The 26,842-nt window shown below is 35.1% G+C and overlaps 1 protein-coding gene across 9 annotated transcripts in view; it reads left to right on the top strand.

Annotated features, from left to right (window-relative positions):
* The window catches only part of IBTK (inhibitor of Bruton tyrosine kinase), a 187,490-nt gene that overhangs the window by 126,750 nt on the left and 33,898 nt on the right, over positions 1-26,842 (top strand). For 8 of the 9 annotated variants that reach the window (XM_082633402.1, XM_082633397.1, XM_082633399.1 and 5 more), the window contains 10 exons: positions 230-407; positions 1,616-2,215; positions 3,171-3,257; positions 4,097-4,179; positions 4,257-4,294; positions 4,731-4,827; positions 13,128-13,229; positions 15,365-15,482; positions 18,677-18,737; positions 25,155-25,276. In XM_082633402.1, coding sequence (XP_082489528.1) covers positions 230-407; positions 1,616-2,215; positions 3,171-3,257; positions 4,097-4,179; positions 4,257-4,294; positions 4,731-4,827; positions 13,128-13,229; positions 15,365-15,482; positions 18,677-18,737; positions 25,155-25,276 — 1,486 coding nt within the window. The remainder of the gene's footprint in view (positions 1-229; positions 408-1,615; positions 2,216-3,170; positions 3,258-4,096; positions 4,180-4,256; positions 4,295-4,730; positions 4,828-13,127; positions 13,230-15,364; positions 15,483-18,676; positions 18,738-25,154; positions 25,277-26,842) is intronic. The other variant, XM_082633404.1, reaches the window with a different exon arrangement.

Genomic DNA, 26,842 nt, shown 5'->3' with positions numbered 1-26,842 from the left:
TCATGAATAATTGAGAATTGACCCACCAAAATTTCCTTTATAAGGCAACCAATTTATAGGGTGTAAATTATGTTAAAGAGAGGGAAGATGTAGTTCTTCAGAAGGACTTAATACAGACAAAAGATATTTCCGTATTCTCCTAATTGTTCTTCTATTCTGTTTACTCCTAAATCATTTTAACAGTTTCAACAGAGCCTTGATTAATGGAAGTTTATCTTTTTCTTTTTAGCAGAGATCTTATCAAACCTTCATAATTCCTCACCAGATGTGTCTTGGGTCTCTGATATAAATAGTGCATATGAAAGAATTCGACTTGAGAGACTTACTTTTGCCCATAGAGCTGTTAGTGTCAGCACAGATCCAAGTGGATGCAACTTTGCAATCTTGCAGTCAGATCCTAAAACAAGGTACTCTTGTATGTATTAAATTTCATTTTTAGAAGGAACAATCACTGGGTTTTCTGTTTTCAGTAGCTCTTGGAACAAATTTAATTGAAGAGCTGTTGTCAAGTCTTGTAGAGACTTCAGACGTATTGATACAGTCATGTTACCAGGTTAACTCAGGGGTGGAATTTGTTACATTGGAAATGTTGAATGTTCCTTTTAGTTTGTAAACTAATATTTATTGAAAATATTGAAGATAATATGTACATATACACACAAAATTTATTCATGTCTTTAGTACTTTGTGATGTACTCTACGTTCTCAGATTCTGAGAAATAGATTATAAATATTTGTTATGTAGTTTATAAAAATATCTGACTCTTGAATACAATGAGAAATGATAAAGGAAGAGGTAGTATAGAGTCATCTGGAGGGCATTGAGAATCTCAGTGCAAATCTTCTGTCACATTAGTACAGAGATGACAGGTTAAGATAAATATCAAGGGTCTTATTGAAGAGGGAAAAAGTCCTAGAGACAGGGTTATCATTCCTCTTGCTTTGCCCAGGTCAGTCCCATATTCAGCACTGAAAGTCTATTCTCCTGGGAAAGCCCTCAGTCCCAGGCTGACCAGGGGTGTTGGTCACCCTACCTAGAAGGGCAAAATGTAGATTGGGAAGGTATGATTGCATGCTTACAGTACTGAAAGAACCAGGGTTATGGACTGATGTATGTCTGTGTGTGTATTTATCTTTACTTCCTTAAGTTGCTAACCTATTCTGGGATCTGGGACCTGAAGTATTTACTCATTTTTCTGTATATGTTTTTCTCCACTTGTGAAATTAAAGGATATAAAAGAGGAAAAGGTTGAAAACTATACTCTTTTTGAATGTTTTTAGTGATATTTTTAATCATTTATAAAATTTCTGTGAAACAGTCGTTCAAATTTATATTCTGGTGTTTTCTCGTAGAAAGAAAACTGCTTTCAAAGGAACACTTAATTCTTGTCATTTTAGTTTAGGGGAAAAAATACGTAAAGGAATAGAAAATATTTAAAGGGTGATACAGTATCAAAGACTGTGTGAGCAATATTCTTATGTTATTGGAAATGCTAAATTTAAAGTTTTCTAAGTTTAATAAAAAAGAAATTATACTTTAAAAGGAGAATTGGCTAGGGATGCTTTCTTTTTTTCATTTTCTGGAAAGTAAAAATAATTTTTGTTTCATTTCTAGCCTTTATGAAATTCCAGCTGTGTCCTCATCATCCTTTTCTGAAGAGTTTGGCAAACTGTTGAGGGAAACGGATGAAATGGACAACATCCATGATGTGACATTTCAAGTTGGCAATAGAATCTTCCCTGCACATAAATATATTTTGGCAGTGCGTTCTGACTTTTTCCAGAAATTGTTTCTTTCAGATGGTACTACTTTAGACTTTATAGATGTTTACCGGAAAGATGAAGATTCTGCAGGGTGCCATCTCTTTGTGGTAGAGAAGGTTCATCCTGACTTGTTTGAATACCTTTTACAATTTATATACACAGATACTTGTGACTTTTTAACTCATGGCTTCAAACCAAGAATAAATTTAAACAAAAAACCAGAAGAATATCAGAGCACTCTGAATTGTCATTTGAATAAAATGAATTCCCATGAAGATAATCAGAAGTCAGCATTTGAAGTTTACAAAAGTAATCAAGCTCATACAATTAGTGAAAAGCAGAAAAGCAAAAACAAATCTTCCAAAAAAGTAAAAAGTGTTGGGGAAGATGATCCTGTAAAAATGTTGCAAAATGTTGCAAAGAAATTTGGTTTCGGTGATTTGAGTAGTAGGTATGACTCCTCCTTAATATCTGTTCATGTACCTCATTATGTCCTCCTTTTAGAAATTCTTTTTTTTTTTTTTTTTTTTTTTTTTTTGCTTTGATTTACTGCCGCTACTGCTCTTGCTTCTGTTCTTGGACCTGCTTCTCCTCCTCCTCCCCTCCCTTCCCCCCATTCCCTCCTCATCTTCCTTCTCTTATTTTCTCTTTCCCTCAGTCTCCGTCTCCATCTCCTTTTCTCTCCACCTCCCCTTTATTTTTTGGATTTGTATCTTTCTTTGCATGGATCTCTTTCTCCATTTTCTGCGAAAGCTATCTCTGGGATTCCCTGGATTAAACCATTAAAGGATAGGAAGGCTGTTAGTGGGTTTGAACTCTCAATGGTGTTTGTATAACAGGGATCTGGAGTGGCAGACAGTGTGGTGGTATTCTGGAAAGAGTACTGTCTTTGCAGTTAGAAAGAACTATACATGCCTCTTAGCTCTACTATGACCTAGCTAGGGCAAATTTCTTATTTCCTTGAACCTCAGTTTCTCAGTATACAAAAGGGGAGGGATAATATTGACCTAATATTGTTGGTGTAGTTTGGTCATATAGCATGTATGAAGTGCCTAATACAGTATCTGTCATCTTATAAACCAGATTTTTTGGAATTCTCTGTTTTTAAGGTATTTATATTGCCTGTGGCAGTATAACCTTAGTTGTGGGGCAGGAGCAAGGGAGGGTAGTATATCATGTTTTTTAATTGCAAACAGTGAAGGGCTTTATGCATAATGATGTTTAATATATTTTCAATATTAGGTATGATATTTCTTTATCACAGAATGGGAGTTAGTTGAGATACTCTTCCAGGTGATACAGATTATATAATTATGTTCAGATGTGGGCTAATTTGTTGGATTTTTGTTGTTGTTCATTTTTGTAGGGGAATATATTCACCAGTTGTTAATTTTTATCCTTGATAGGTTAGATGGAGTCCGATTTGAGAATGAAGAAATTAATGTCATTGCCAAGAAAACTGGTAATAAACCAAAGCTAAGTCAGAGAAAATGGTAAGTCAGGAAATGAAGATAAACTTTTCATCCCTAGATTTTGAGACCTCTAAGTGTGGAAATAGAGCTCTTTTTACTCATATGTGAAGCAAAATGTGTATGTGAATACCCTCTTACCTTTATTAGTCTTCTTTATTTCTGGAAATGTTGGAGAGCTGTTGAGGCAAATGGATGAAAGTATTAACTGCTCAATAAGACATTGATACAGTTCATTTTTTTCTGATTACTTTCTAATGAAGAAAGGAATTAAAAAAAATTTTTGGCCTGAATTTTGTATTTTTTTATAAGTAGGTAATGATGTTAACCCCAAAACCAATATAATTATGCCTCGTCAGCATTATGAAGATTATTTTCTTTAGTATAATCTTTTTCCGTAATAGATATACTATTCTAAATATGTTTATTATTAAAAGTTTTTGTTTTTAGGTATGTGTACTTGGTAGGTGAAAAGTCTTGGAGAAAAAAAACTGGCGGTTTCTAGACTGTGCTTAGCACAGAATAGGTTGTACAAATAAGTGAATTAAAGACCTTTGACTATGATGTTACTTATTACACCGGGCCTGTATTGAAAAAGGAAAATAAAAAGTAAGACTTCTTTGAATATTTATCTGTATTCAGTTCCCTTTACAAATATCTTTATTGTAAGGCCTTATTATCTTCCCTAAAGTGGAAGGAGATGAAGTACTTACTTTATATGTATACCCTCAAGTTGTATATTGTCTGCCACCTTTAATTAAGAGAAAATCAAATGTTAAAACAAATCCTATAGTGGATTTTCTTATTGCTTATTTGCTAAATATGTAAAGAAATTGCTCTTCAATTAAACTTTTTTTGTCCAGTTCTTATTTATGTGACGTGACCATGAAATCAGTGGATGGAAAGGAATTTCCTTGTCATAAATGCGTTCTTTGTGCTAGACTTGGTAGGTACACTTTTGTTAGTTGCTGATTTATTTGTTTTGGTATTTCACTATTCTTACTCAACTTTTTTTTCTTTCAGAATATTTTCATAGTATGCTGAGTAGCTCATGGATTGAGGTAAGATTTAAAGAGAACACGTAGGCTGGTAGTTATACTTTATACTTTTGGGAAATTATATGCTAAAGAAATTTAAAAATATTTTAACTCAGTTTTTGCTTTGTTTTCAACTTTATTTATGCATAAGCCTGCTGGAAAATAGCAACATTCCAAAATGAAAATTGTTGCAAAAAGTTTACTTAAATAAATTCTCCATTATTATTTGGACTTGTATTTGGAATACCAGTTTGTTTCTTTTTTTCTCAATTTTTCTTGATTCTTTTTCATGTTACAAGGCATTTTAAATTTAAATGTATCTCATTTTAGCTTTGTGTTATATAAATGTTATCTTGTTTTGCATTTGATGTGATTCCTGTTAAAAGTTTTTCATACCAGTAACCTCAGTCAGAATGTAGTAGTATTTTGTAGTTTAATTATTTTACTTTATTTTATTTAGGCTTCCAGTTGTGCAGCTCTGGAAATGCCAATACATTCTGACATACTGAAAGTTATTTTGGACTACCTCTATACTGATGAAGCTGTGGTGATAAAAGGTATTAATAAGAGTTAAGACATTTCAGATATTTAAGATATAGTTAAAAATGATAAAATCACGTGAATCTTAATTTCTACTCTAATTGAAATAAGCCATCAACAGAGGCTTAAATTTAAAATAAGCAAATAGGGATGATTACTAATAGTAAAGGAATGGAAAAGAAAATTTTCATTACCTATGTGAATATATAAGACTTATTAATATTGGTTGAGATTAGATTTAACATTTCCATACCCAGCTACTTATATGATTAAGATGAGGACTTGACAGCAGGGAGTATAGTTTTGATAGTCTACAAAAGTTCTTTCTTGCCTGTTTTTCCCCTGTGTGAACATACCTGAAGTAAAATAAATAGACTAATAATTGAACTGAAATTTATAAAGACAGTTCATTTGTATACTTTGTCAGGCAACACACCCATGTTTTATTTACCAGGTATCTTTAGTCATAGAGTGGTATGCTTCTGTGTTCTGTGTATGTCGATACCACATTTTCTTTATCCATTTGTCGATGGGCATTTAGGCTGTTTCTATATTTTAACTATTGTGAATAATGCTGCAGTGAACTTGGAAATGCAGGTATATCTTTAAGATCCTGATTTCAGTTCCTTTGGCTAAATACTCAGAAGTGTTCTCCATAGTGGCTGCACCAATTTACACTCTCACCGACAGTGCACAAGGGTTCCCTTTTCTCCCCATCTTCATCAACACCTATTATCTTGGGTTTTTTTGATAATAGCCTTCCTAACAGGTATAAGGTGACATCTCACTGTGGGTTTGATTTTCATTTCCCTGATAAATAATGACATTGAGCACCTTCTCATTTACCTGTTGGCCGTTTGTATGTCTTACTTGGACAAATGTCTATTAAGGTCTTTTGCCCATTAAAAAAATTTTTTTTATGTTTCTTTTTAAAAAGTTTTTATATTGTATTGGACTATAGTTGATTTACAATGTTGCAGGTTGTTGCAAGTGTACAGCAAGGTGAATCAGTTATACATATACATGTATCTATTCTTTTTCAAATTCTTTTCCCATTTAGGTTATTACAGAATATTGAGCAGAGTTCCCTGTGCTACAGAGTAGGTCCTTGTTTGTTATCTATTTAAAATATAGTAGTGTGTATATGTTAATCCTAAACTCCCAATTTATCCCTCCACACACCTTTCCCCTTTGGTAACCATAAGTTTGTTTTCTAAGTCTGTAATTTTTTTTTTTTTTTTTTTGCTATTGTATTTTTAGGAGTTCCTTATATATTCTGGATATTAATCTCTTATCAGTTACGGTTTGCACATATTTTCTCCCGTTCCAAAGTTGCCTTTTTATTTTGTTGACTGCTTTGCTGTGCTTTTGGTTTCATGTAATACCACTTGTTTACTTTTGCTTTTGTTTCACGTGGTTTGGTGTCACATCTAAAAAATCATTGCTAAGACCAATGTCTGGGAGCTTTTCCCCTTTTTTCTTCTAGGAGTTTTATAGTTGCAGGTCTTAGATTCAAGTCTTTAATCCACTTTGAGTTGATTTTTGTGTTATGGTGTAAGATGTGGGTCCAGTTTCATTGTTTTGCATGTGGATATTAAGTTTTTCTAATCCCCTTTATTGAAGTGACTGTCCTTTCCCCATTTTGTATTCTTGACACCTTTGTCAAAGATTAATTGGCTGTATATATGAGGGTTTATTTCTGGGCTCTGTATTCTGTCTCATTGGTCTACATGTCTCTTTTTATGGCATTACGTTACAGTGTTGATTACTGTAGCTGTGTAATAGGATTTGGAAATCAGGAAATGTGATGCCTCCAGCTTTGTTGTACTTTTTCAGTAGTGCTTGGGCTATTTATGGTCTTTTATGGTTCCATATGAATTTTAGGATTACTTTTTCTACTTCTGTGAAAGATGCCATTGGAATTTTTATAGGATTTCATTGAATATGTAGATTGCTTTGGGTAGAATGGGCATTTTAACAATATCAGTTCTTCCAGTCCATGAACATGGGATATCTTTCCATTTATTTGTACCTTCTTTAATTTCTTGTCTCAGTGTTTCATAGTTTTTGGTGTGCAGATCTTTCACCTCCTTGGTTCAGTTTATTCCTGAGTCTTTTATTCTTTGTGATGCGATTGTGCCTGGGATTGTTTCCTTAATTTCTCTTTCTGTTAGCTCATTGTTAGCATACAGAAATGCAACAGGTGTTTGCGTATTGATTTTGTACCCTGAAACTTTATTCTTTCATTATTTTTAAGAGTATTTTGGTGGCGTCTTCAGGCTTTTCTATGTATACTGTCATGTCATCTGCAAACAATGACAGTTGACTTCTTCTTATTCAACTTGGATTCCTTCTATTTCTTGTCTCATTGCTGTGGCTAGGACTTCCAATACTGTGTTGAATAAACATGGTGAGGGTGTGCATCCTTGTCTTGTTCCTGATCTTAGGTGAAAGCCTTCAGGTGTTTACTGTTGAATATGATGTTAGCTTTAGGCTTGTCATATATGGCCTTTATTGTATTGAGGTACATTCCTTATATACCTAATTTCTTAAGAGTTTTTATTATGAATGTATGTTGAATTTTGTCATATTCATTTTCTGCAGCTATTGAGATGATCGTATGATTTTTAGCCTGTGTTCTGTTAACGTGGTGTATCATGTTTATTGATTTGCACATTGTTGAACTATCCTTGCATCACAGGTGTAAATCCCACTCTGGTGTATGATCCTTCTAATATGCTGTTTAATTTGGTTTACTGGTATTTTATTGAGGATATATATATGTATGTTAATCAGGGATATTGTTCTGTAATTTTTTTTTCTTGTAGTGAACTTGTCTGCCTTTGGTATCAGGATAATGCTGGCCTCATAAAATGAGTTTGGAAGTTTTCCCTCCTATTCAATTTTTGGGATGAGTTTAAGAAGGATTGAGGTTAATGTTTCTTTAAATATTTGGTAGAATTCACCTGTGAAGCTTTCTAGTTTTGGGCTTTACTTATTTTGGAGACTTCTAGTTATTGATTCAATCTCCTTACTGTGTTATTGGTCTGTTCACATTTTCTATTTCTTCATGATTCAGTTTTGGTATGTTTCTAGGAACTGATCCATTTCTTCTAGATTATCCAATTCATTAGCATATAGTTCATAGTAGTCTCTTATGATCGTTTGTATTTCTGCGATATCACTGGTAATGTTTCCTCTTTCATTTACAATTATTTATTTGAGTCTTCTTTTTTCTTAGTCTACTTAAGGGTGTGTTAATTTTGTTTATCTTTTCAAATAACCAACTCTTAGTTTAATTGGTCCTTTCTGTTGTTTTACTAGTGTCTGGTTCATTGATTCCTTCTCTATCTATATTATTTCCTTTCTTCTCCTAACTTTGGGCTCTGTTTTTCTTTTTATAGTTCTTTGTTGTGTAAAAACCTTAAGGTTGTTCTTTTGCGATCTTTCTTTTTAAGGCATTTATCAGTATAAATGTGTTTCTTAGAACTTCTTTTGTTTAATCCTGTAAATTTTGATACGTTGTGTTTCCCATTTTCCTTTGTCTCAAGATATTTTTTTGCTTTCTCTTTGATTTCTTCTTTGACATATTGGTTGTTCAGGACTATATTGTTTAATTTCTACATATTTGTGAATTTTCCAGTTCTCCTCCTGTTTTTCTGATTTTATACCATTTATACCATTGTGGTTGGTAGAGAAGATACTTGATATGATTTCAGTCTTCTTAAATTGTTAAGACTTGTTTTGTGGCCTCACATATCATCTGTTTTGTAGAATGTTTTGCGTACACTTGAGAAGAATGTGTATTTTGCTGTTGTTGAATGGCATGTTCTCTATATGTCTGTTAGGGCCATTTGGCATGTATTGTTAGTCAGGTCTGCTGTTTCCTTATTGATTTTCTATGTGGATTATCTATTCCTATTGAATATGGAGTATTGAAGTCCTCTGTTGTTTTACTGATGTCTGTTTCTGCCTTCAGCTCTTTTACTGTTTCCTTTATATATTTAGGTGCTTCAACTGTATGCCTGTAACAATTGTTATATCTTATTGATGTATTGATCCCTTTGTCATTATATACTGACCTCTTTGTCTCATGTGACTGTTTTTGACTTAAAGCCTATTTTGTGTGATACAAGTATGCCCACCCCACCGTTACCATTTGCATTGAGTATATGTTTTCATCCTGTCACTTTCAGCCTGTGTGTGTCCTTAAAGGTAAAGTAATTTTCTTGTAGGCAGCATATAGTTGTACCTTGTTTTTTAATCTATTCAGCTACTTTGCTTTTGATTGGAGAATTTAATCCATTTACATTTAAAGTAATTATTGGTAGGTAAGGATGTACTTCTGGAATTTTGTCAGTTGTCTTCTGACTGTTTTTGCAGTTCCTTTGTTCCCTTCTTCCTCTTGTGTGTGCTGTCTTCCTTTGTAATTTAATGATTTTTTGGTAGTGGTATGCTTTGGTTCCTTTCTCTTTACCTTTTGTGTTTCTACTGTAGGTTTTTGCTTTGTGGTTACCATTAGGCTTACATGTAATAATATTTTATAATTACAACAGTCTGTTTTTAAACCACAACTTTTTTTCAAATTGATGTTTGGTTGATTTATAATATTAGTTTCAGGGGTACAGCATAGTGGCTGAATATTTTTATTGATTATACTCCATTTAAAGTTGTTACAAAATAATGTCTGTATTTCTGTGTGCTGTACACTATATATATCCATGTTGCTTATTTATTTTTGTTTGTTTTTTGTTTGTTGCGGTACGTGGGCCTCTCACTGTTGTGGCCTCTCCCATTGTGGAGCACAGGCTCCGGACGCGCAGGCTCAGTGGCCATGGCTCACGGGCCCAGCCACTCCACGGCATGTGGGATCTTCCTGGACCGGGGCACGAACCCGTGTCCCCTGCATCGGCAGGCAGACTCTCAACCACTGCGCCACCAGGGAAGCCCTGCTTATTTATTTTATACATAGTAGTTTCTAACTCTTAATCCCATAAACCTATCTTGCCCCCTCCCCCTCCCCTCTCTCCACTGGTAACAACTGCTTTTGTTATCTATATCTGTGCGTCTGTTTTTGTTTTGTTATATACATCTGTGTTATTTTTTTTAGATTCCAGGATTCCACATATAATTAATAACATGAAGTATTTATCTCTCTCTGACTTATTTCATTAAGCACAATACCCTCTAGGTCCATTGATGCAAATGGCAGAATTTCATTCTTTTTTATGGCTGAGTAATATTCCACTGTATGTGAGGTACACACACACACACACACACACACACACACGCACACATCTTTATCCATTTGTCTATTGATGGATACTGGGGTTGCTCCCTATCTTGGTATTCACAACTTAACTTTGATTCCATACAAATCCTCTTCACTTTTACTTTTTTCCCCCTCTGCATTATTTCTTCAGATATTCTTTATGTCTGTTCTTTTTTCCTGCTGGGACTCCCATAAGTATCTATCTAGGCTGGATAGTGTTCCATAGGTCTCTTATACTCAGTGTATTTTTATTCATTCTTGTTTGCTTTCTGTTCCTCTGATTGGATCATCTCAATTGATGTATAGTTTCTGTCCTCACTGATAGTCTTAATTTCATGAGATATTTTTCTTATACTTCCTTTTAGATTTTTAGGCATGATTTTTTTAGTTCTTTGAACATATTCAAAATAATTGATTTAAAGTCTGTAATATGTAATGGCTCAGCATCTTAGCATTCTCAGGGACAGATTCTCTTGGCTGCTTTTTTTCTGTATATAGACCATATATTTACATCCCTCTTTTCATCTTTCATAATTTTTTATTGAGAACTGGACATATCTAAATAATATGTAGCAACTCTTGAAATCAGATTTTCCTCCTTCCCCAGGGATTTTTGTTTTTGCTGTTTGTTTAGTGACTTATTGGAACTAATTCTTTAAAATTCGTATTCTTTGTCATATAGGACCACTGAGGTCTCTGCTTGGTCAGCTTAGTGGTCAGCTACTAATTAGACAGAATTTTCCTTAAATGCCTAAACCAGTAAATCTCCCAGCCTGTGCCTAGGGGCTCTTTGTGTGTGTGGCGGCCTGGCTTCATTTCTTAGCTGGGCAGTTTACAGCTGTGCCTTAGATTCATTTCCTGCTTTTGCAGTCTCAAGGTCAGCCAGAAGTAAGAGTTTTGGGCCTTCTTAAATTTTTTCTGGGCATGTGCACAGCCCTCCACATATGTATGACCTTCTAGATTCATAGGAATATGTTAAAACTTTTCAAAACCCTTTATGGACACAGCTCAGACTGCCATAACAGAATAACAGAGACTGAAATTTATTATTCACAGTTCTGGAGGCTAATGTCTCAGGTCAAGGTCCAGCAGGGTTGGTTTCTGGTGAGGATTCTCTTCCTGGCTTGTACATGGCTGCCTTCTTGTTATGTCCTTACTTGACCTTTCCTCAGTGCTTGTGTGTGAGTGTGAGTGGAGAAAGAGAGAGTGAGAGAGTACACACACACACACACACACACACACACACACACACACACACACACACGAAGAGGATTAGTCGGGGGAGATGATAGGTCTGTGATGTCTCTTCTTAGAAAGACACTAATCCTATCAGATCAGGGCCCTACCTTATGACTGCATTTAACCTTAATTAGTTCCTTAGAGGCCCTGTCTCCAGACATAATCACACCGGAAATTATACCTTCAACATGTGAATTTTCAGGGGACATAAACATTCAGTCACGACAATATCTCTTTCCCTACCTGCTTCTTGTTTGCTCTATCCCTTATTTATTGCCTTGGGCAGCTTTGGTGTTAAGTAATTGCTAATTGTTTTGAATAAATGCCCTCTTCTGAGGCTGTTCACACTGGGCAAGCTTTGAGTCAGGTCAAATAAACCCCTGCTAGCTGGGTTTCCAGGTAACTGCCAGACAGGTCAAATAATGACAGTTTCTTGATAATGTTGCTCCACAACTGTTCTGTCTCCTCCAGTGGATGTAGCTGCTCGTACCTGCCTGTGATTGCAGGGTTGATGGTTTTCAAGACTACTGAGGAGGAGAGGTGAGGACAGGAGAGGAGGATCTAAGTAGGAGCAGCTAGTGTCCCAGAGCTTACTATTCTTAAGATTCCGCCAAGTTTTTTGAGTCAGTGCTCCCTAGGTTATTGCAAGCCTTTGGCTAATTTCTAGAATTCTGAAAAAGTTGATTTTTGATAATTTTTTGTAATATTCTCATTGCTTTTGTGGAGAATTTTTGAAGTAGTTCTTAGTCTGCCATTTGCAATGACTTCACCTCTCCCTCATCTTTTAAAATGTTTTTTCTACTTTCTTTCTTTTTTTTTAATGCATATATTTCATCTTCATTTTGAGGGCTTTTTGCTTATTTATTTATTTATTTATTTATTTTTGGCTGCGCCGGGTCTTAGCTGCAGCACGTGGGATCTTTTAGTTGTTGGCATGTGGACTTCTTAGTTGCGGCATGCAGACTTCTCAGTTGTGGTGTGTGGACTTTTAGTTGTGACGTGTGAACCCTTAGTTGTGGCACACATGTGGGATCTAGTTCCCCCACTGGGGATTGAAGCTGGACCCCCTGCATTGGGAGCACAGAGTCTTACCCACTGGACCACCAGGAAAGTCTCTCATTTTTTTCTTTTTAAGCATTTTTTTTCTTCCTATGGTGGTGGTATTTTTTTTTTCCTATTTATATTACTATTCTGGCAGTGATTCTAGCATTGCTTAGGGTCATTAATAGTACACTGGATCAAGTGTATGTTAAATTAAGGAACTTCTATAATTAAAAAAAAAGTACTCTTAGATGACCAATTTTGTTTTAAATAAGGAAGCCTAAGAGCATTATTCACCTCTCCCTCGTCCTTCCCTGCCCCCTCTACCCCCCATAAGTATATATATGTTTTAACATATGTATCTATTTAACATATACCTGTATATTACCTTTAATGATGAGATCTGACTTTCCCCTCTATTAGTTTGAGAAATGTTTGTCCAACAGCAGTGGGAGATTTTAAACAAGTCAGGCATTCTAGTGGTTCTTTAGACTAAAAAAGATCTACTCAAGTTGCCCATTTTATGGTCCTGGTATGAACCAGGGCATTTTGGGTGTGTTTATTTTACAGCTTTCTACTGAAAAGACAGAAATATTTTGATGTTATGACTGTTTATCATACTTGCCATTTCAACATTTAGAAAATAATCATCATAATTCTCTCGTTTGTAGTGTCTTAATTACTTGAACTTTTGCCCCTTAAGTATAATGTTTACAAAATAATAGTAAGGAGTGACGCTTCTTTTCTTTTTTTTTTTTTTTTTAGAATCTCAAAATGTGGATTTTGTTTGTAGCGTTCTTGTGGTGGCTGATCAGCTTCTCATATCTCGATTGAAAGAGATTTGTGAAGTGGCATTAAGTGAAAAACGTGAGTTTTTGAATTGGAATCTTAGTGTGTTTTCAGGTTGATCCAGGATTTACTGTATTTTATTGACTTTCTGATGAAGTTTATGGTAAAATGCATGTTTTTGTATCATTAAAAATTCAAGACATTTAAACTATTTCGTGTCATCTTTTGTAAGCACATCCTTATTTTAGAGATGTTAATATGTGAAAACATGAACATCTTAGAATTGAAATACATTAATTTTTTGGAAATGCCATAAAAGCTTGAATAATAAAGATGGCATGAAACTTATTTTGGAATCTGAAAGATGAGAGTTTGAAAGCAGAAATTTTTTACCCTTGCCCTGGTCTGTAAGTCTACACTTAGCTACCCTGCTATTTGCTGGAAATTTTATGTAACCATCCCGTTAATATATTTGATCAAAAACTTCTCTTATCTCTCAAACTCTTATTTTTCTCTCTGTTTATTATTTCCGTTAATTGCATGGCTGTCATCCTAACTCTCAACTTTGGAACCCAAAGTTATTTTTTGTTATTTTGTTTTTATACCCAAATTGCAGCTGTCAAAATTGATTAATCTTAACTGTGTTGACCACATTTCCCCTACCTTTTTTTTTTTCTTTTTTTTTTTTTTTTTTTTTTTTTTTTTTTGGCAGTACGCCGGCCTCTCACTGTTGTGGCCGTTGCGGAGCACAGGCTCCGGACGTGCAGGCTCAGCGGCCATGGCTCACGGGCCCAGCTGCTCCGCAGCATGTGGGATCTTCCTGGACGGGGGCACGAACCCATGTCCCCTGCATTGGCAGGCGGACTCTGAACCACTGAGCCACCAGGGAAGCCCTCCCCTACCTTTTTATTCTCACTGTCACTATGCTAGTTGAGATCACTGTTATCCATCCCTTCTGTGTAGTGTCATAGTGGTCTTTTAAGTCCTGTTTCTCTTTTCTAACTTCTTTAATCTTTCTGTGGGAAGGAGATAATGTCTTCCCTTGTTCATATATTTTTAATCGCTTACTCTGGGATAAAGGTTAAATCTCCTCACCCTGATATAAAAGTTTCTTGGCTTTCTAATCTAACTTTGTTCTCTTTCTTTGCCTCTTCAGGAAGTGTGAAGGGATTTTCTGTCAAATTTTTCTAATTTGTACTTCTGATAGTTTGTCTTAGCTCTAGAGTCTTATTTACTCACTTTTCTTGAGCTCTGGAGTATCTTCTCCTTGAACAACTCTAAAGTTTTTGTATGATCCAGTTTTATTTCTGTGAAATGGGAGAATTTGGGTTCATCATCAGTTGAAACTTTAGGTTAGTCAGGAGTGAGGCAGCGATCATTATTGTCTGCATATAACTTTTGCCTGAGTTATAAGGGAGAAAGAACAAAGAAGAGGAAGCCAGGTGTAGAAAGTAGTTGTGTTCCTCTGTTGGCTGGGACTCAGAGTAAGTAAGAAAAAGAATGGAGGGGTTTGGGAGGCCAAAGTTACATGCTAGGTAAATAGAATATTCTGGGACAGTCTCTAGCAAAACGCACTTCATATATAAAGTTAACAAGGATTGTAACAAAATCTAGCATGTTTTGTACAGTATGCCAGATTCTGCACTGGCATGAACAATAATATGGTAAGATTTAAATGTACTTATTTTCTAAATATATAGTATTTGTATGTGTTTATATATGTAAATATACCCACGTAAAGTCTGATAGATGACTCAACATAAATATATTTTGTAGAATGATTTCATCAGTTTCTCCTACTCCTAAGTATACTTTTTTAGTTTTATAGGAGAATGACTATTCTGTGCTATATAAATGAAAAGGAATGTTGTTTATCAGTGAAAGTTAAAAATATTCTGAAAAGGTTAGGTAGAAGATTGTCAATTCTTATATGTTTGCTTTTAGATGACACTGTAATGCACCTTCTGTTTTTTCTTTTGCTTAAAATTTTACGTGTTTGTACTTCCTCTGAACAAGTCATTTAAAATTACTTTGGTATATTGGGATGGAAAATGAGTTGTATATTTGCCCTAGTATAACTTACTTTTGGCAAGACACTACTTTCAGTTTTCCTTCTTCTAAATGTTCAAACCTGACAACTTGAGAAATAAGTATATTTCATTTGCTGTAGTAACATGCCTTTCATCTCATTTCGCATATCTTTTCCTTTGTAGTTACCCTTAAGAATGCTGCTATGCTACTGGAATTCGCAGCAATGTATAATGCTGAACAGTTGAAACTATCTTGTTTACAGTTTATAGGACTGAATATGGCAGCTTTACTTGAAGCAAGGTAGGTTAGATATATACAGACTGTTGCAAAAGCACTTATTTATATATAATAACAAATATATTAGTAATTTAAAAGTGAATAACGATAAATCCCAGCTTTGTAGAAAAAGTGAAAATGTAAGGGGATTTAATCATTCCATCAGTATTTGGATGCTTAATATATGCCAGCCATTGCTAAGATACTACCGGCAACAAATAAAGACAAAATATCCTTGCCCTCAGTGGTGCTTACATGCTGGTTGGAAGGTTGTGGGACAGTATTATCACAAGTATATTTGTATATGTTTTCATATCTTTGCTTGTTTAGGCTAATTTGTAACTATGTAGTTTTTACCTTGGCTTTTGGAAACTATCTGTAATACTAATTAAGCCAGCGCTTAATTACTTCACATATATGCATGCATACAGTTTGTTACTGGTTGATTTCTGTTTTCTCTTTGTATTTATTCTCTTTTAAGATATTTCCTATACTACATATTGATTCTTTGGTCAAACTTAGGCTGCAGCAGATGGCCTGAAAAAATTTAGTTGGTCTAGTTTATGGCAAGCTGATATGTGTGTTGAAGCTTTCATGGTAATGAAATTTTTCTTATGAAAAATGACACACTTTACGTGAAAAAAATCAGCTAAATATATGTATCCTGTTTTATAAGCTAATATTTCATGCTATATTGATGTTTACCTGGATGGAAAGAATTTGATAAATGCTAATGATTTAGGAGTCATAGACATTTTAGAATTAGAGGAATTTTGGGAAATTTAATCCCATTGTTTTCAACTATTTTAGCAGTGGAATTTTTTGTTTGTTTTTCTTTCTTTTTTTTTTTTTTTTTTTTTTTTTTGTGGTACGCGGGCCTCTCACTGTTGTGCCCTCTCCCGTTGTGGAGCACAGGCTATGGACGCGCAGGCTTAGTGGCCATGGCTCACGGGCCTAGCCGCACCGCGGCATGTGGGATCTTCCCGGACCGGGGCACGAACCCGTGTCCCCTGCATCGGCAGGCGGACTCTCTACCACAGTGGAATTGTTTAATGAAATAAATTTACAGATTTATTTTTTAGCATAAAGTCACAATTTTACTACATTTACTCTCTATAAAGTCAGTGATGAGAAAAGTAAGTCTTTTTGGTCAGCACGGGAATTTCAGATTAGATTTCTTGGTGTCAGTTGCATTTTTAAAGTCGGTGTCTAGTGTAATGCTGTATTTTGTTTTAATTGTAATAATAGCTAACTCTGCCATAATAATAGTTATTAATAGTAATAACTAATAATAGTACTATAATAATAGTTACACAGTAATAGTAATAGTAATAATGATAATTATTGGTATGTGCCAGGTGGCATTCTAAAAGTGTTGTATGGATTCACTTAATTTTCATGAAAACCTTACGAAGTAGATTCTGTTTATATACTCGCATGAGGATGAGAAAACCCGTGAAACTTTTTTTGTCAAATAATCAAGAAAACCTTGATCCGTATAATTAATTATAAATGGTAACGGTTTTTTGGTAACTCACCTTTCAAAGTCAGGATGATGCTTAATGAAACTAATTCTAAAACATGTTTGAAATAAAAGTTTTCTACCATTTTTAAAAGGTGAATCACTAACAGATTCCTTAATAATTGCCATTTAGGGTTCAATTTAGAGAAAATTCTTTTGGCTATTTAATGCTTTGTTATTTTGTGAAAAATGCTTTCCAAATGCAAATTAATATTATGGGATATTAGACAATGTCATTTCAAAATGCCTCTGGTATTTCATTGTCAGAACCTGGCAGAGGTTTCAGAATACATTTATTTTTTTTGCTTACATTACATTAGTCATTCTAATCATAGCAATTTTTTCCCCTTGCATTGCCAAATTAACTTGTTTAATTTGTCAGAAAAGAATCAACCACAGTGTGAAACAAGTCAAATCTATCTAAAATATGATATTGGAGGATGATGTGTCACATTACTATTGTTCCATTATTATGTTGTGACAAGTTTGTCAGCTGAACTATTAAGGGTGGCACATGTACTGCGGTGAATAATTTTACATGAGTAGACATTATAACTTACATTAAAGCAAAGATTTATGTAAATGTAACCATTCCTAGTCAAATATGTGTTTGCCAGAAGTGTAAATAAACATGCACAGAGATGTTAAGAAAACAGAGCTGCATAAAATTGATGTACATCACAAGTTAATTGTCTTCAAAATGTTAAAAAACTAGTATGGTACAGACTTGAATATGGTTGCTTTGTATTAGTTTTAAAAATAGCTTGAAGTACATTTTAGAATGTAAACTTTGATTTAAATTTTACTGATGCCTCAAAGTACCTCCTTGGAACCTGAGAGTTCCTTAAAATTTCCTTTGAATGCAATTGAACTGGTCCAAATGTCATTTTATTTTTTTAATTTTTACATTTATTTTTATTTTGGGCTGCGTTGGGTCTTTGTTGCTGTGTGGGCTTTTTCTAGTTGCGGCGAGCAGGGGCTACTCCTTGTTGCAGAGCATGGGCTCTAGGCGTGTGGGCTTCAGTAGTTGTGGTTTGTGGGCTCAGAAGTTGCAGCACGTGGGCCCTAGACTGTGCGGACATCAGTAGTTGTGGCTCGCGGGCTCTAGAGCGCAGGCTCAGTAGTTGTGGCGCACGGGCTTAGTTGCTCTGCGGCATGTGGGGTCTTCCCAGAACAGGGATCGAACCTGTGTCCCCTGCATTGGCAGGTGGATTCTTAACCACTGCGCCACCAGGGAAGTCCCCAAACGTCATTTTACACATGAAGATATTAAGGACTAGAGAGGGAAAGTGAGTTGCTCAAGGTCATGTAGGTAATTGGGAGCAGTGATAATTCTAGATAGAATTCAGGTACCTGATAGTTAGGCCATTGTTCTGTCAGTATAGTACTCCTTCTGTAGTAAAGAGTATATTTGTGGAAAATGAAAGTTGAATACTTGCTATTATGATAGAAAATATTTTTCTATCACTTATTTATAAGAGTTCCTTGAGTTTTCAGTATGTTTGTCTAATACGTTTGCTGTTTATGTGAAATATATAACTACACATACTTCCAAAAAGAATTTGTTGCAGCTGGCATATTAATGCTTTAAAAAAATATTCCTTATTCAACAATATAAAATGTCTCTGCATATTTGAAAGTCTTAACAGGTATTAAACTTGAGTGTTAAGTTAGAATTTTATATCTTATTATTTAGGTCTCTTGATGTTTTAAGTGACGGTGTTTTGAAGGATCTTTCTGTGTTTTACCGAAAAATGGTAAGCTTTATGTTTTTGTCAATTACAATATCAATTAAAGCAGTATATTTGGTCAGACTTTGCAATGGAATAATTTCCTAATGAATTCTGATTCATTAGGATCTTTTAAAAATGAGGACATAAGATTTCTTTACAAGCTCTACAGGTAAACACGAGAATAAAAATTGAAGATATTTAATGATAAAATTAATATATTTAAATTTCTTTATAAATGAAAGTTATTGAATGCTTTGGGGTCTTTCGTTATTTATTTACTAAAGATCAGGACAGTGTAAAAATTGGATTTTAATGATTTTATTATTGAGGTAACATTGACTGATAACACTATGTAAGTTTCATGTGTACATTGTTGTATTTCTACTTCTGCATACTCTACAGCTTGCTCCCCACCAAACATTTAACTTCCATTGTCAGCATATAGTTGATCCCCTTTATCTGTTTCACCCCCTCACTCCTCTTCTCTCTCTGGTAACTACTACTCTATTCTCTGTAGCCACATGTTTGGGGTTTTTTTTTGGTTTAGTTCATTTATTTTGTTTTTGTTTGTTTATTAGTGTTTTATGTTCCATCTATGAGTGAAATCATGCAGTATTTGTCTTTCTCCATCTGACTTACTTCACTTAGCATAATATCCTCATGGTCCATCTATGTTGTTGCAAATGGCAAGATTTCATCTTTTTTTCATGGCTGAGTAGTATTCCATTGTATGTGTATATATGTGTGTGTGTGTGTGTGTGTGTATTTATATATACATACACATATACTACATTTTCTTTATCCATTCATCCCTTGATGGGCACTTAGGTTGTTTCCATATATTGGCTATTGCGAATAATGCTGCAGTGAACATAGGGGAGCATATATCTTTTCAAATAAGTGTTTTTTATTCTTTGGATGAATACCCAGAAATGGGATAGCTGGGTATCTTATGGTAGTCTATTCTTAATTTTTTTAGGAATCTCCATACTGTCTTCTGTAGTGACTGCACCAATTTACAGTCTCACCAGCAGTGTATGAGGGTTCTCTTTTCTCCACATCCTTGCCAACACATGGTATTTCTTGTCATTTTGACCCTAGCCATTCTGACAGGTGTACAGTGATATCTCAGTGTGGTTTTGATTTGCATTTCCCTGATAATTAGTGATGCTGAACATCTTTTCATCTGTCTGTTTGCCATCTATATGTCTTCTTTGAAAAAATGTGTGTTCAACTCCTCTGTCCGTTTTTTAATCAGGTAATTTTGTTGTTGTTGTTGAGTTGTATGAGTTATTTTAGGGCATATGATGTACAAATATCTCCTCCCATTTGGTAGGTTGTCTTTTTGTTTTATTGATGGTTTCCTTTGCTGTGCAGAAGCTTTTTAGTTTGGTGTAATCCCACTTATTTTTCCTTTTGTTTTCATTGACTGAGGAAGCATATTTTAAAAGGTATTGCTATGACTGATATCAAAGAGCATGCCACCTGTGTTTTCTTTCAGGAGTTTTATGGTTTCAGGTCTTACACTCAAGCCTTTAATCTACTTTGACTTAATTTTTGTGTATATTGTGAGATAATGGTCTAATTTAATTTTTTGGCATGTGGCTGTCCAGTTTTCCCAGCACTATTTATTGAAGAGACTGTCCTTTCTCCATTGTGTATTCTTTGTTCCTTTGTTGTAAATTAATTGTCCATGTATGCAAGTGTTTATTCCTGGGCTTTCAATTCTGTTTAGAGATCTTTGCATCTGTTTTTCTGCCAATACCATGCCATTTTGACTATAATGGCTTTGTAATATAGTTTGAAATCAGGAAATATGATACCTCCAGCTTTGTTCTTTTTTCTCAGCATCGCTTTGACTATTCAGGGTCGTTTGTGGTTCCATATAAATTTTAGAATTTTTTGTTCTATTTCTGTGAAAAATGTTTTTGGGATTTTGATAGGGATTGTATTGAATTAGATTGCTTTAGGTAATATGGACATTTTGATAATGTTAATTCTTCTTATCCTTGAGCCTGGCATATCTTTCCATTTATTTGTGTCAGATTTTTGGTAGAATCTTCAGGGTTTTCTAATGTATATAAAAATCATGCCATCTGCAGATAGTGACAGTTTTACTTCTTTTCCAATTTGGATGTCTTTTATTTATTTTTTTTGCCTAATTGCTCTGGCTAGCACTTCCAATACTATGTTGAATAAGAGTGGTGAGATTGAGCATCCTTGTCTTATTCCTGATCTTAGAGGGATAGCTTTTACTACTTAACCATTGAGTATGTTAGCTGTGGGTTTGTCACATATCATCCCTTCTACACCATTCTGTCGAGAGTTTTTATCATAAATGGGTGTTGAATGTTGTCAAATGTTTTTTCTGCATCTATTGAGATGATCGCATGATTTTTGTTCATTTTGTGGATGTGTTGTATCATGTTGATCGACTTGAGGTTGTTGAACCATCCTTACATCCCTGGTATAAATCCCACTTGATCATGTTGTATGATCCTTTTGATGTATTTTTTAATTCGTTTTGCTAATATGTTGTTGAGGATTTTTACAACTGGCAGCCATCAGAGATATTGGCCTGTGATTTTCTTTCTTTGTGTTGTCTTTGTCTGGTTTTGGTATCAGGGTGATATTGGCCTTGTAAAATGAGTTAGGAAGCATTCCTTCCTTTTCAGTTTTTTGGAATAGTTTTAGTATAAATATTAAACTTCTTTGAATATTGGTAGAATTCACCTGTGAAGCAGTCTTGTCCTGGACCTATGTTTTTTGGGAGCTTTTTGATTACTGTTTCAATCTCTGTACTAGTGATTGGTCTATTCAGATTTTCTATTCATGATTCAGCCCTGGAAGGTTGTATGATTCTAAGAATTTGTCCGTTTCTTCTAGGTTGTCCAATTTTTGTATTCTCTTATAATCCTTTATATTTCTGTAGTATCAAATTTCTTTTCTCTTTCATTTTTAATTTTATTTATCAGGGCTTCTGTCTTTTTTTTCTTAGTGAATCTAGCTAATGGTTTGTCAGTTTTATCTTTTCAAAGAACTGACTCTTAGTTTTGTTTGTCTTTTCAAAAAACCAACTCTTAGTTTCATTCATCTTTTCTTCTGTCTTCTCTGATCTTTATATTTCCTTCTTTCTACTGACTTTGGGCTTTGTTCTTCTTTTTCTAGTACCTTTAGGTGTAAGTTTTTCTTGTTTCTTGAGGTAAGCCTTTATCGCTACAAACTCTTAATACTGCTTTTGCTGTTTCCCATAGATTTTGGTATATTGTATTTTCATTTCCATGTGTCTTCAGGTAATTTTTTGTTTCTCCTTTGATTTCTTCAGTGACCTAATTGTTGTTCTGTAGCATATTGTTCACCTTTACGTATCTGTCATTTTTCCAGTGTTCTTGTTCTTGATTTCTAGTTTCTCATACCATTGTGATCGGAAAAGATGTTTGATAGAATTTCAGTCTTCTTAAATCTATATTGAGACTTCTTCTGTGTCCCGATTTATGGCCTATCCTTGAGAAGGTTCCATGAGCATTTGAGAAGAATGTGTGTTTTGCTGCATTGTTCTGTTTAAATCTGTTAAATATATCTGATCTAACATTTCAGTTAAGGCCACTGTTTCCTTGTTGACCTTTTGTCTGGATGATCTGTCTGTTGATGTAAGTGGGCTGTTAAACGTCCCCTACAATTATTTTGTTGCTGCTAGTTCCCTTGCTTTGGTTATGTTAGTATTGTTGTTTATATTTTGGTGCTCTTATGTTAGGTACATGTACATTAGTCACTTTTATGTCTTCTTGATGAGTTGTCCTCTTTATAATCATATGCTGACCATTTTTTGTCTCTTGTTACCTTTTTGGCTTGAAGTCTGTTTTGTCTGGTATAAGGATGGCTACACTTGCTTTCTTTTGGCAGCCATTTGCTTGGAGTATCATCTTCCATCTCTTCACATTTAGCCTGTTTGTCTTCAGAGCTGAGGTGCGTCTCCTGGAGCAGCATTTGGTTGAGTCTTGTGTTTTAATGCATCCAGCCACTCTGTCTTTTGATTGATGAATTCAGTCCATTTAAATTCAGGGGGATTAGTGATAGATGAGGATGTAGTCCTGAGATTTGTGGGTTTTTTGGTTGCTTGATATCTCTGTTGTTTCTTTTTCCTTGTGTTTCTGTATGTTATTTTGGTTTGGAGGTTTTCTGTGGTATTTTTCTTAGTTTCTTCTTTTATTATGTTTCATGTCTCTGCTCTGTAACAAAGTTTGTGGTTGCCCTGAGCTTTGTATAAAACGTCTCACAGATAAAAGTCTTTTTTCTGCTAATAGTATGTTATCTTCATTTACCTGTATGAGTTTTTTTATCCTCTTTTATGTTTTTGTTTTCTCACATTTTCCCTTTTGATGTGAGTTTGCTACCAAACAGAAATAGCTTATAGTTATTTTTCTGCTTTCTTTTTTCTCCCTTTAACCTTTATGCTCTCGTAGAGTTGCAATTTTATGGTTCTGTTTTATCATCTTGCTCAAAGTTTTGTGTCCCTTTGTCTTTTTTTTTTCGGTTAGAAGTGCTGCTTTCAGCATGTCTTGTTAGGCAGGTCTTGTGTTGATGAACTCCCTCAGCTTCTGTGTGAGAGTCTTTATTTCTCCTTCATGTTTGAACGATGTCTTTGCTGGATAGAGTATTCTTGGCTGACGGTTTTTATCTTTTAGTATTCTGAGATTGTCATTTCACTCCCTCCTGGCCTGTTGGGTTTCTGCTGAGACATCTGCTGCTATCCTAGTGGAGGTTCCTTTGTAGACCACCAGCCTTATTTATTTATTTATTTATTTTTTACTTTTTGGCCACACCACATGGCTTGCAGGATCTTAGTTCCCTGACCAGGAATCAAACCTGTACTTTGGCAGTGAAAGCACTGAGTCCTAACCACTGGACCACGAGGGAATTCCCAGCTACCATCCTTTTTCTTGGCTGCCTTTAAAAGTCTTTGTCATTGACTTTTGACAATTTTAATATTTATTACATGTCTTGGAGAAGGTCGTTTTGCATTGAGGTAATTAGGTATTCTTTTAATTTCATGGACTTGTGTATCCAGTTCCTTTTCCAGCTTTGGGATGTTCTCAGAAATTATTTCTTTAAATAAACTCTCTTTTGCCTTCTCCCTCTCTTCTCCTTCTGGGTTACTCATTACCCTAATATTTTCCTTCCTAAATGAGTTGGATAGGTCTTGTGAAATTTCCTCACTTTTTAAATATTCTGTTTCTCTTCTACTTGTATCATTTCAAGATTTCTACCTTTGAGCTTGCTAATTCTCTCCTCCATATGATCTGCTCTCTTTCCATTTCTTTCTAATTCATTCTTCATCTCATTTATTGAGTTCTTCAACTCCAGCGTTTGTTTGGTTCTTTTTTAGAGTTTCAGTCTCTTTGGTAAAGTATTTCTTCTGTTCATTAATTTTATTCCTGAGCTCATTAAACCGCCTTTCTGACTTCTTATAGCTTATTGAGTTCCTTCATGACAGCTATTTTGAATTCTCTATCAGTTAGATTGAAATATCCTGTGACTTAGTTTGGTTTCTGGAGAACTGTTATTTTCTTTTTGTGGTTGAGTGTTACTGTGGTTGTATGTGGTACTTGAATTAAATTGTTCCTCTGCAGGTGCATTTGAAGTTAATCACAGGTTAGAAGTTAAGAGTCCTTTCTTTTGCTTTCCAGTAGGTGGCACTATAACACAGGTTTGTTTTCTCTTACCTGAGCTGGCTCTGATTATATTTGCTAGTTGGCACTTTCCAGCCTCCACCGGCTCTGTAAGAGGTGTGCTTCTGTGCCTTCATTATTGCTTCTTGTGCCTCCCAGGTCCTTACTGCCTTTCTTCTGCCAGAGCTCCTGTCATCATCGGAATGTTGGGCTCTTCCCCAGTTTGTGGGGTTCCTTAAGTAACAGTCTTTGCGTGGGGGGAGGAGGATCATGGGAGTGTTGGGAGCCAGGGTTGCACAGGTGCCTGTACTGTGTCTGATATTGTATAAGGTTCGTGGGCTTCCGCCACTGTTGATGGTGGGGGATGGCGGCTGGGTTCCAGGGCCCACTTCCACTGCTACCAAGCTACCTGTGGTTGTGAGCACCCCTCCATTCAGGATGCCAGAGTTGTAAGTGTACCACCTCACATGCTGGTACTGGGTTCCCTGAAGCTGTGGGCTCAGCTACCATGGTTAGAGGCCCAGGATTGCAGGCACAGACTCCACTCTTTGATCTGTTCTGCCTCTCTCCTGTATGTGTTCCAGCCTACCCACCTTTAGATGTACAAATGTGTGGAATTCTCTAGTGTCCTAGTGTGTTGGGCAGAGGCAACTTTGTTGAGCTCTGGATGTTTTACTGGTTGTAGATTGAAGGGGAGACAGAAAGGTAGCTGATGTCTTTCCTCTACAAATTTTGTATTTATATTTAAAAAGTGATATCTTTTTTTCTATAGATTCCAGCAATGGATAGAAGAATCATTACACCATATCAAGATGGACCAGACATTAGCTATTTGGATGTAGAAGATGGAGATATCTTTTTGAAAGAAGAAATAAATATGGAACAAAATTATTCGTAAGCTCTGTTTTTTTTTTTTTCCCTTCCTTTTCTCCTTCCCCCATCCCCAGTCTTGGACACTGTTGGCACTTTTATATTAATATGGAAAGAAAAATTGAGAAACCTAACATAAAAAATAGGTATTTATGTTCATTTTTAGCCTTGATATAATACAAAGTAAATGCATAATTAATATTTGCAGATATAACAAAGTTAAGTATAAACACAAAAGGAATGTAGCCTTCTGGTTAAGTATGTTGGGTCGAATAAGTGCAGTTATCTTAACTACCTTTCCAAACCCTGCTGAGATTATAGTAAAGAAATTAAAAAGTCATATTGCGCTAGAGCAAAGAGAACAGGAAAGGAGTAAATGGCAGTCAGGAGATGTTAACGGTTTTGGAAGTTGGAAAGTGGTTGCCGAGCAGTAATGACTTAGAACAGAAAAAACTAAAACAGAATTCTGGAAAGGCTTAAGAATTACAGGTACTAGGTTTATGAAGACCAGTGTAAGTGGTTGGATTTGGAAAAGAGCATTTTTTTTTTTGAGAATTTTTCAAAGAGCATTGATGTATTCCTGAACCAAGTGATTCATTGCCCCTCCTCCATCTTGGCAGAAGACAAGCGATTTGCCTTCTAGAGAGGGTGAACCAAGGGGAGTTCATTAGCCATTCTTCTAGATCCCTCTCTGTAGAGAACCCTACTCGTTCAAGAGAGATGACCCACAGTGACTGGCATTTGGGAGTCCTTCAATAAAATATCCCAGGTTCTACACAATCCCACTGTTGACCATTTAATAAGTCCTGCTTAGAATTTCCAGTCTGCATTTTAGGCTAATTTATCAGCTGGTTATAGAATTACTTTCCTTCTGCTTGGTAAATGACCTGTTAAAATAAAATCTTCGGATGTTCAAGTCATTTGCTACATACATGTGTGAGTGTATATATATGTATGAGTATAATTGTAGCTCACTGAAAAGCTGCTCTTGGTTCCAGAAAAATTTTTTAACCTCTTTTCTAGAGTTTGGTGGTAGCCATTGGAATACTTGAGGTTTATAAATATCTGACTTGGATGTATGATGTGTTACTACATTAAAAATTATAATAAAATGATTAACATTGACATAAATACATTATCCTTCATAGAATAATAGTATTCACAGCTGACCTGTGTTACTGTGGATGAATTATATAATGAGATCTATAATTTTTAGGTGAAATAAGACTGTTGTAGTCCTCATAGATAATATTATTTTCTCTTTCCTGATTAATAATAATTCAAGGAATTAAGCAGCCCCTGAAATACTTTAAAAATTATCACCAAGTATTTCTAGTTCCAGGTCATAGATTATAATAGCTTGTGTGTGAACATGTACAGTATTTTACTTTTCAGAGTATCTTCTTATTTACCATCTTGTTTCTAACTTTCACAGAAATGCTAGGGTTAGAACAAGTGATAGTATCACACTGAAGTTTGGTGGAATTGAGTAACTTGCTCTGGGCCACTTAGATAAATGGGACTAGAACATATGTATTCTTTTGTGTTTTCTCTTTGACCAAAATGCTGTATTCCGTTGCTCAAAATGCA

Source organism: Mesoplodon mirus (assembly GCF_964341445.2).
Source record: "Mesoplodon mirus genome assembly, chromosome: 10".
In the NCBI taxonomy this organism is placed as follows: Eukaryota; Metazoa; Chordata; class Mammalia; order Artiodactyla; family Ziphiidae; genus Mesoplodon; species Mesoplodon mirus.
The sequence above is the reverse complement of the archived record's forward strand: the minus strand, read 5'-3'. Positions and strand labels throughout refer to the sequence as shown.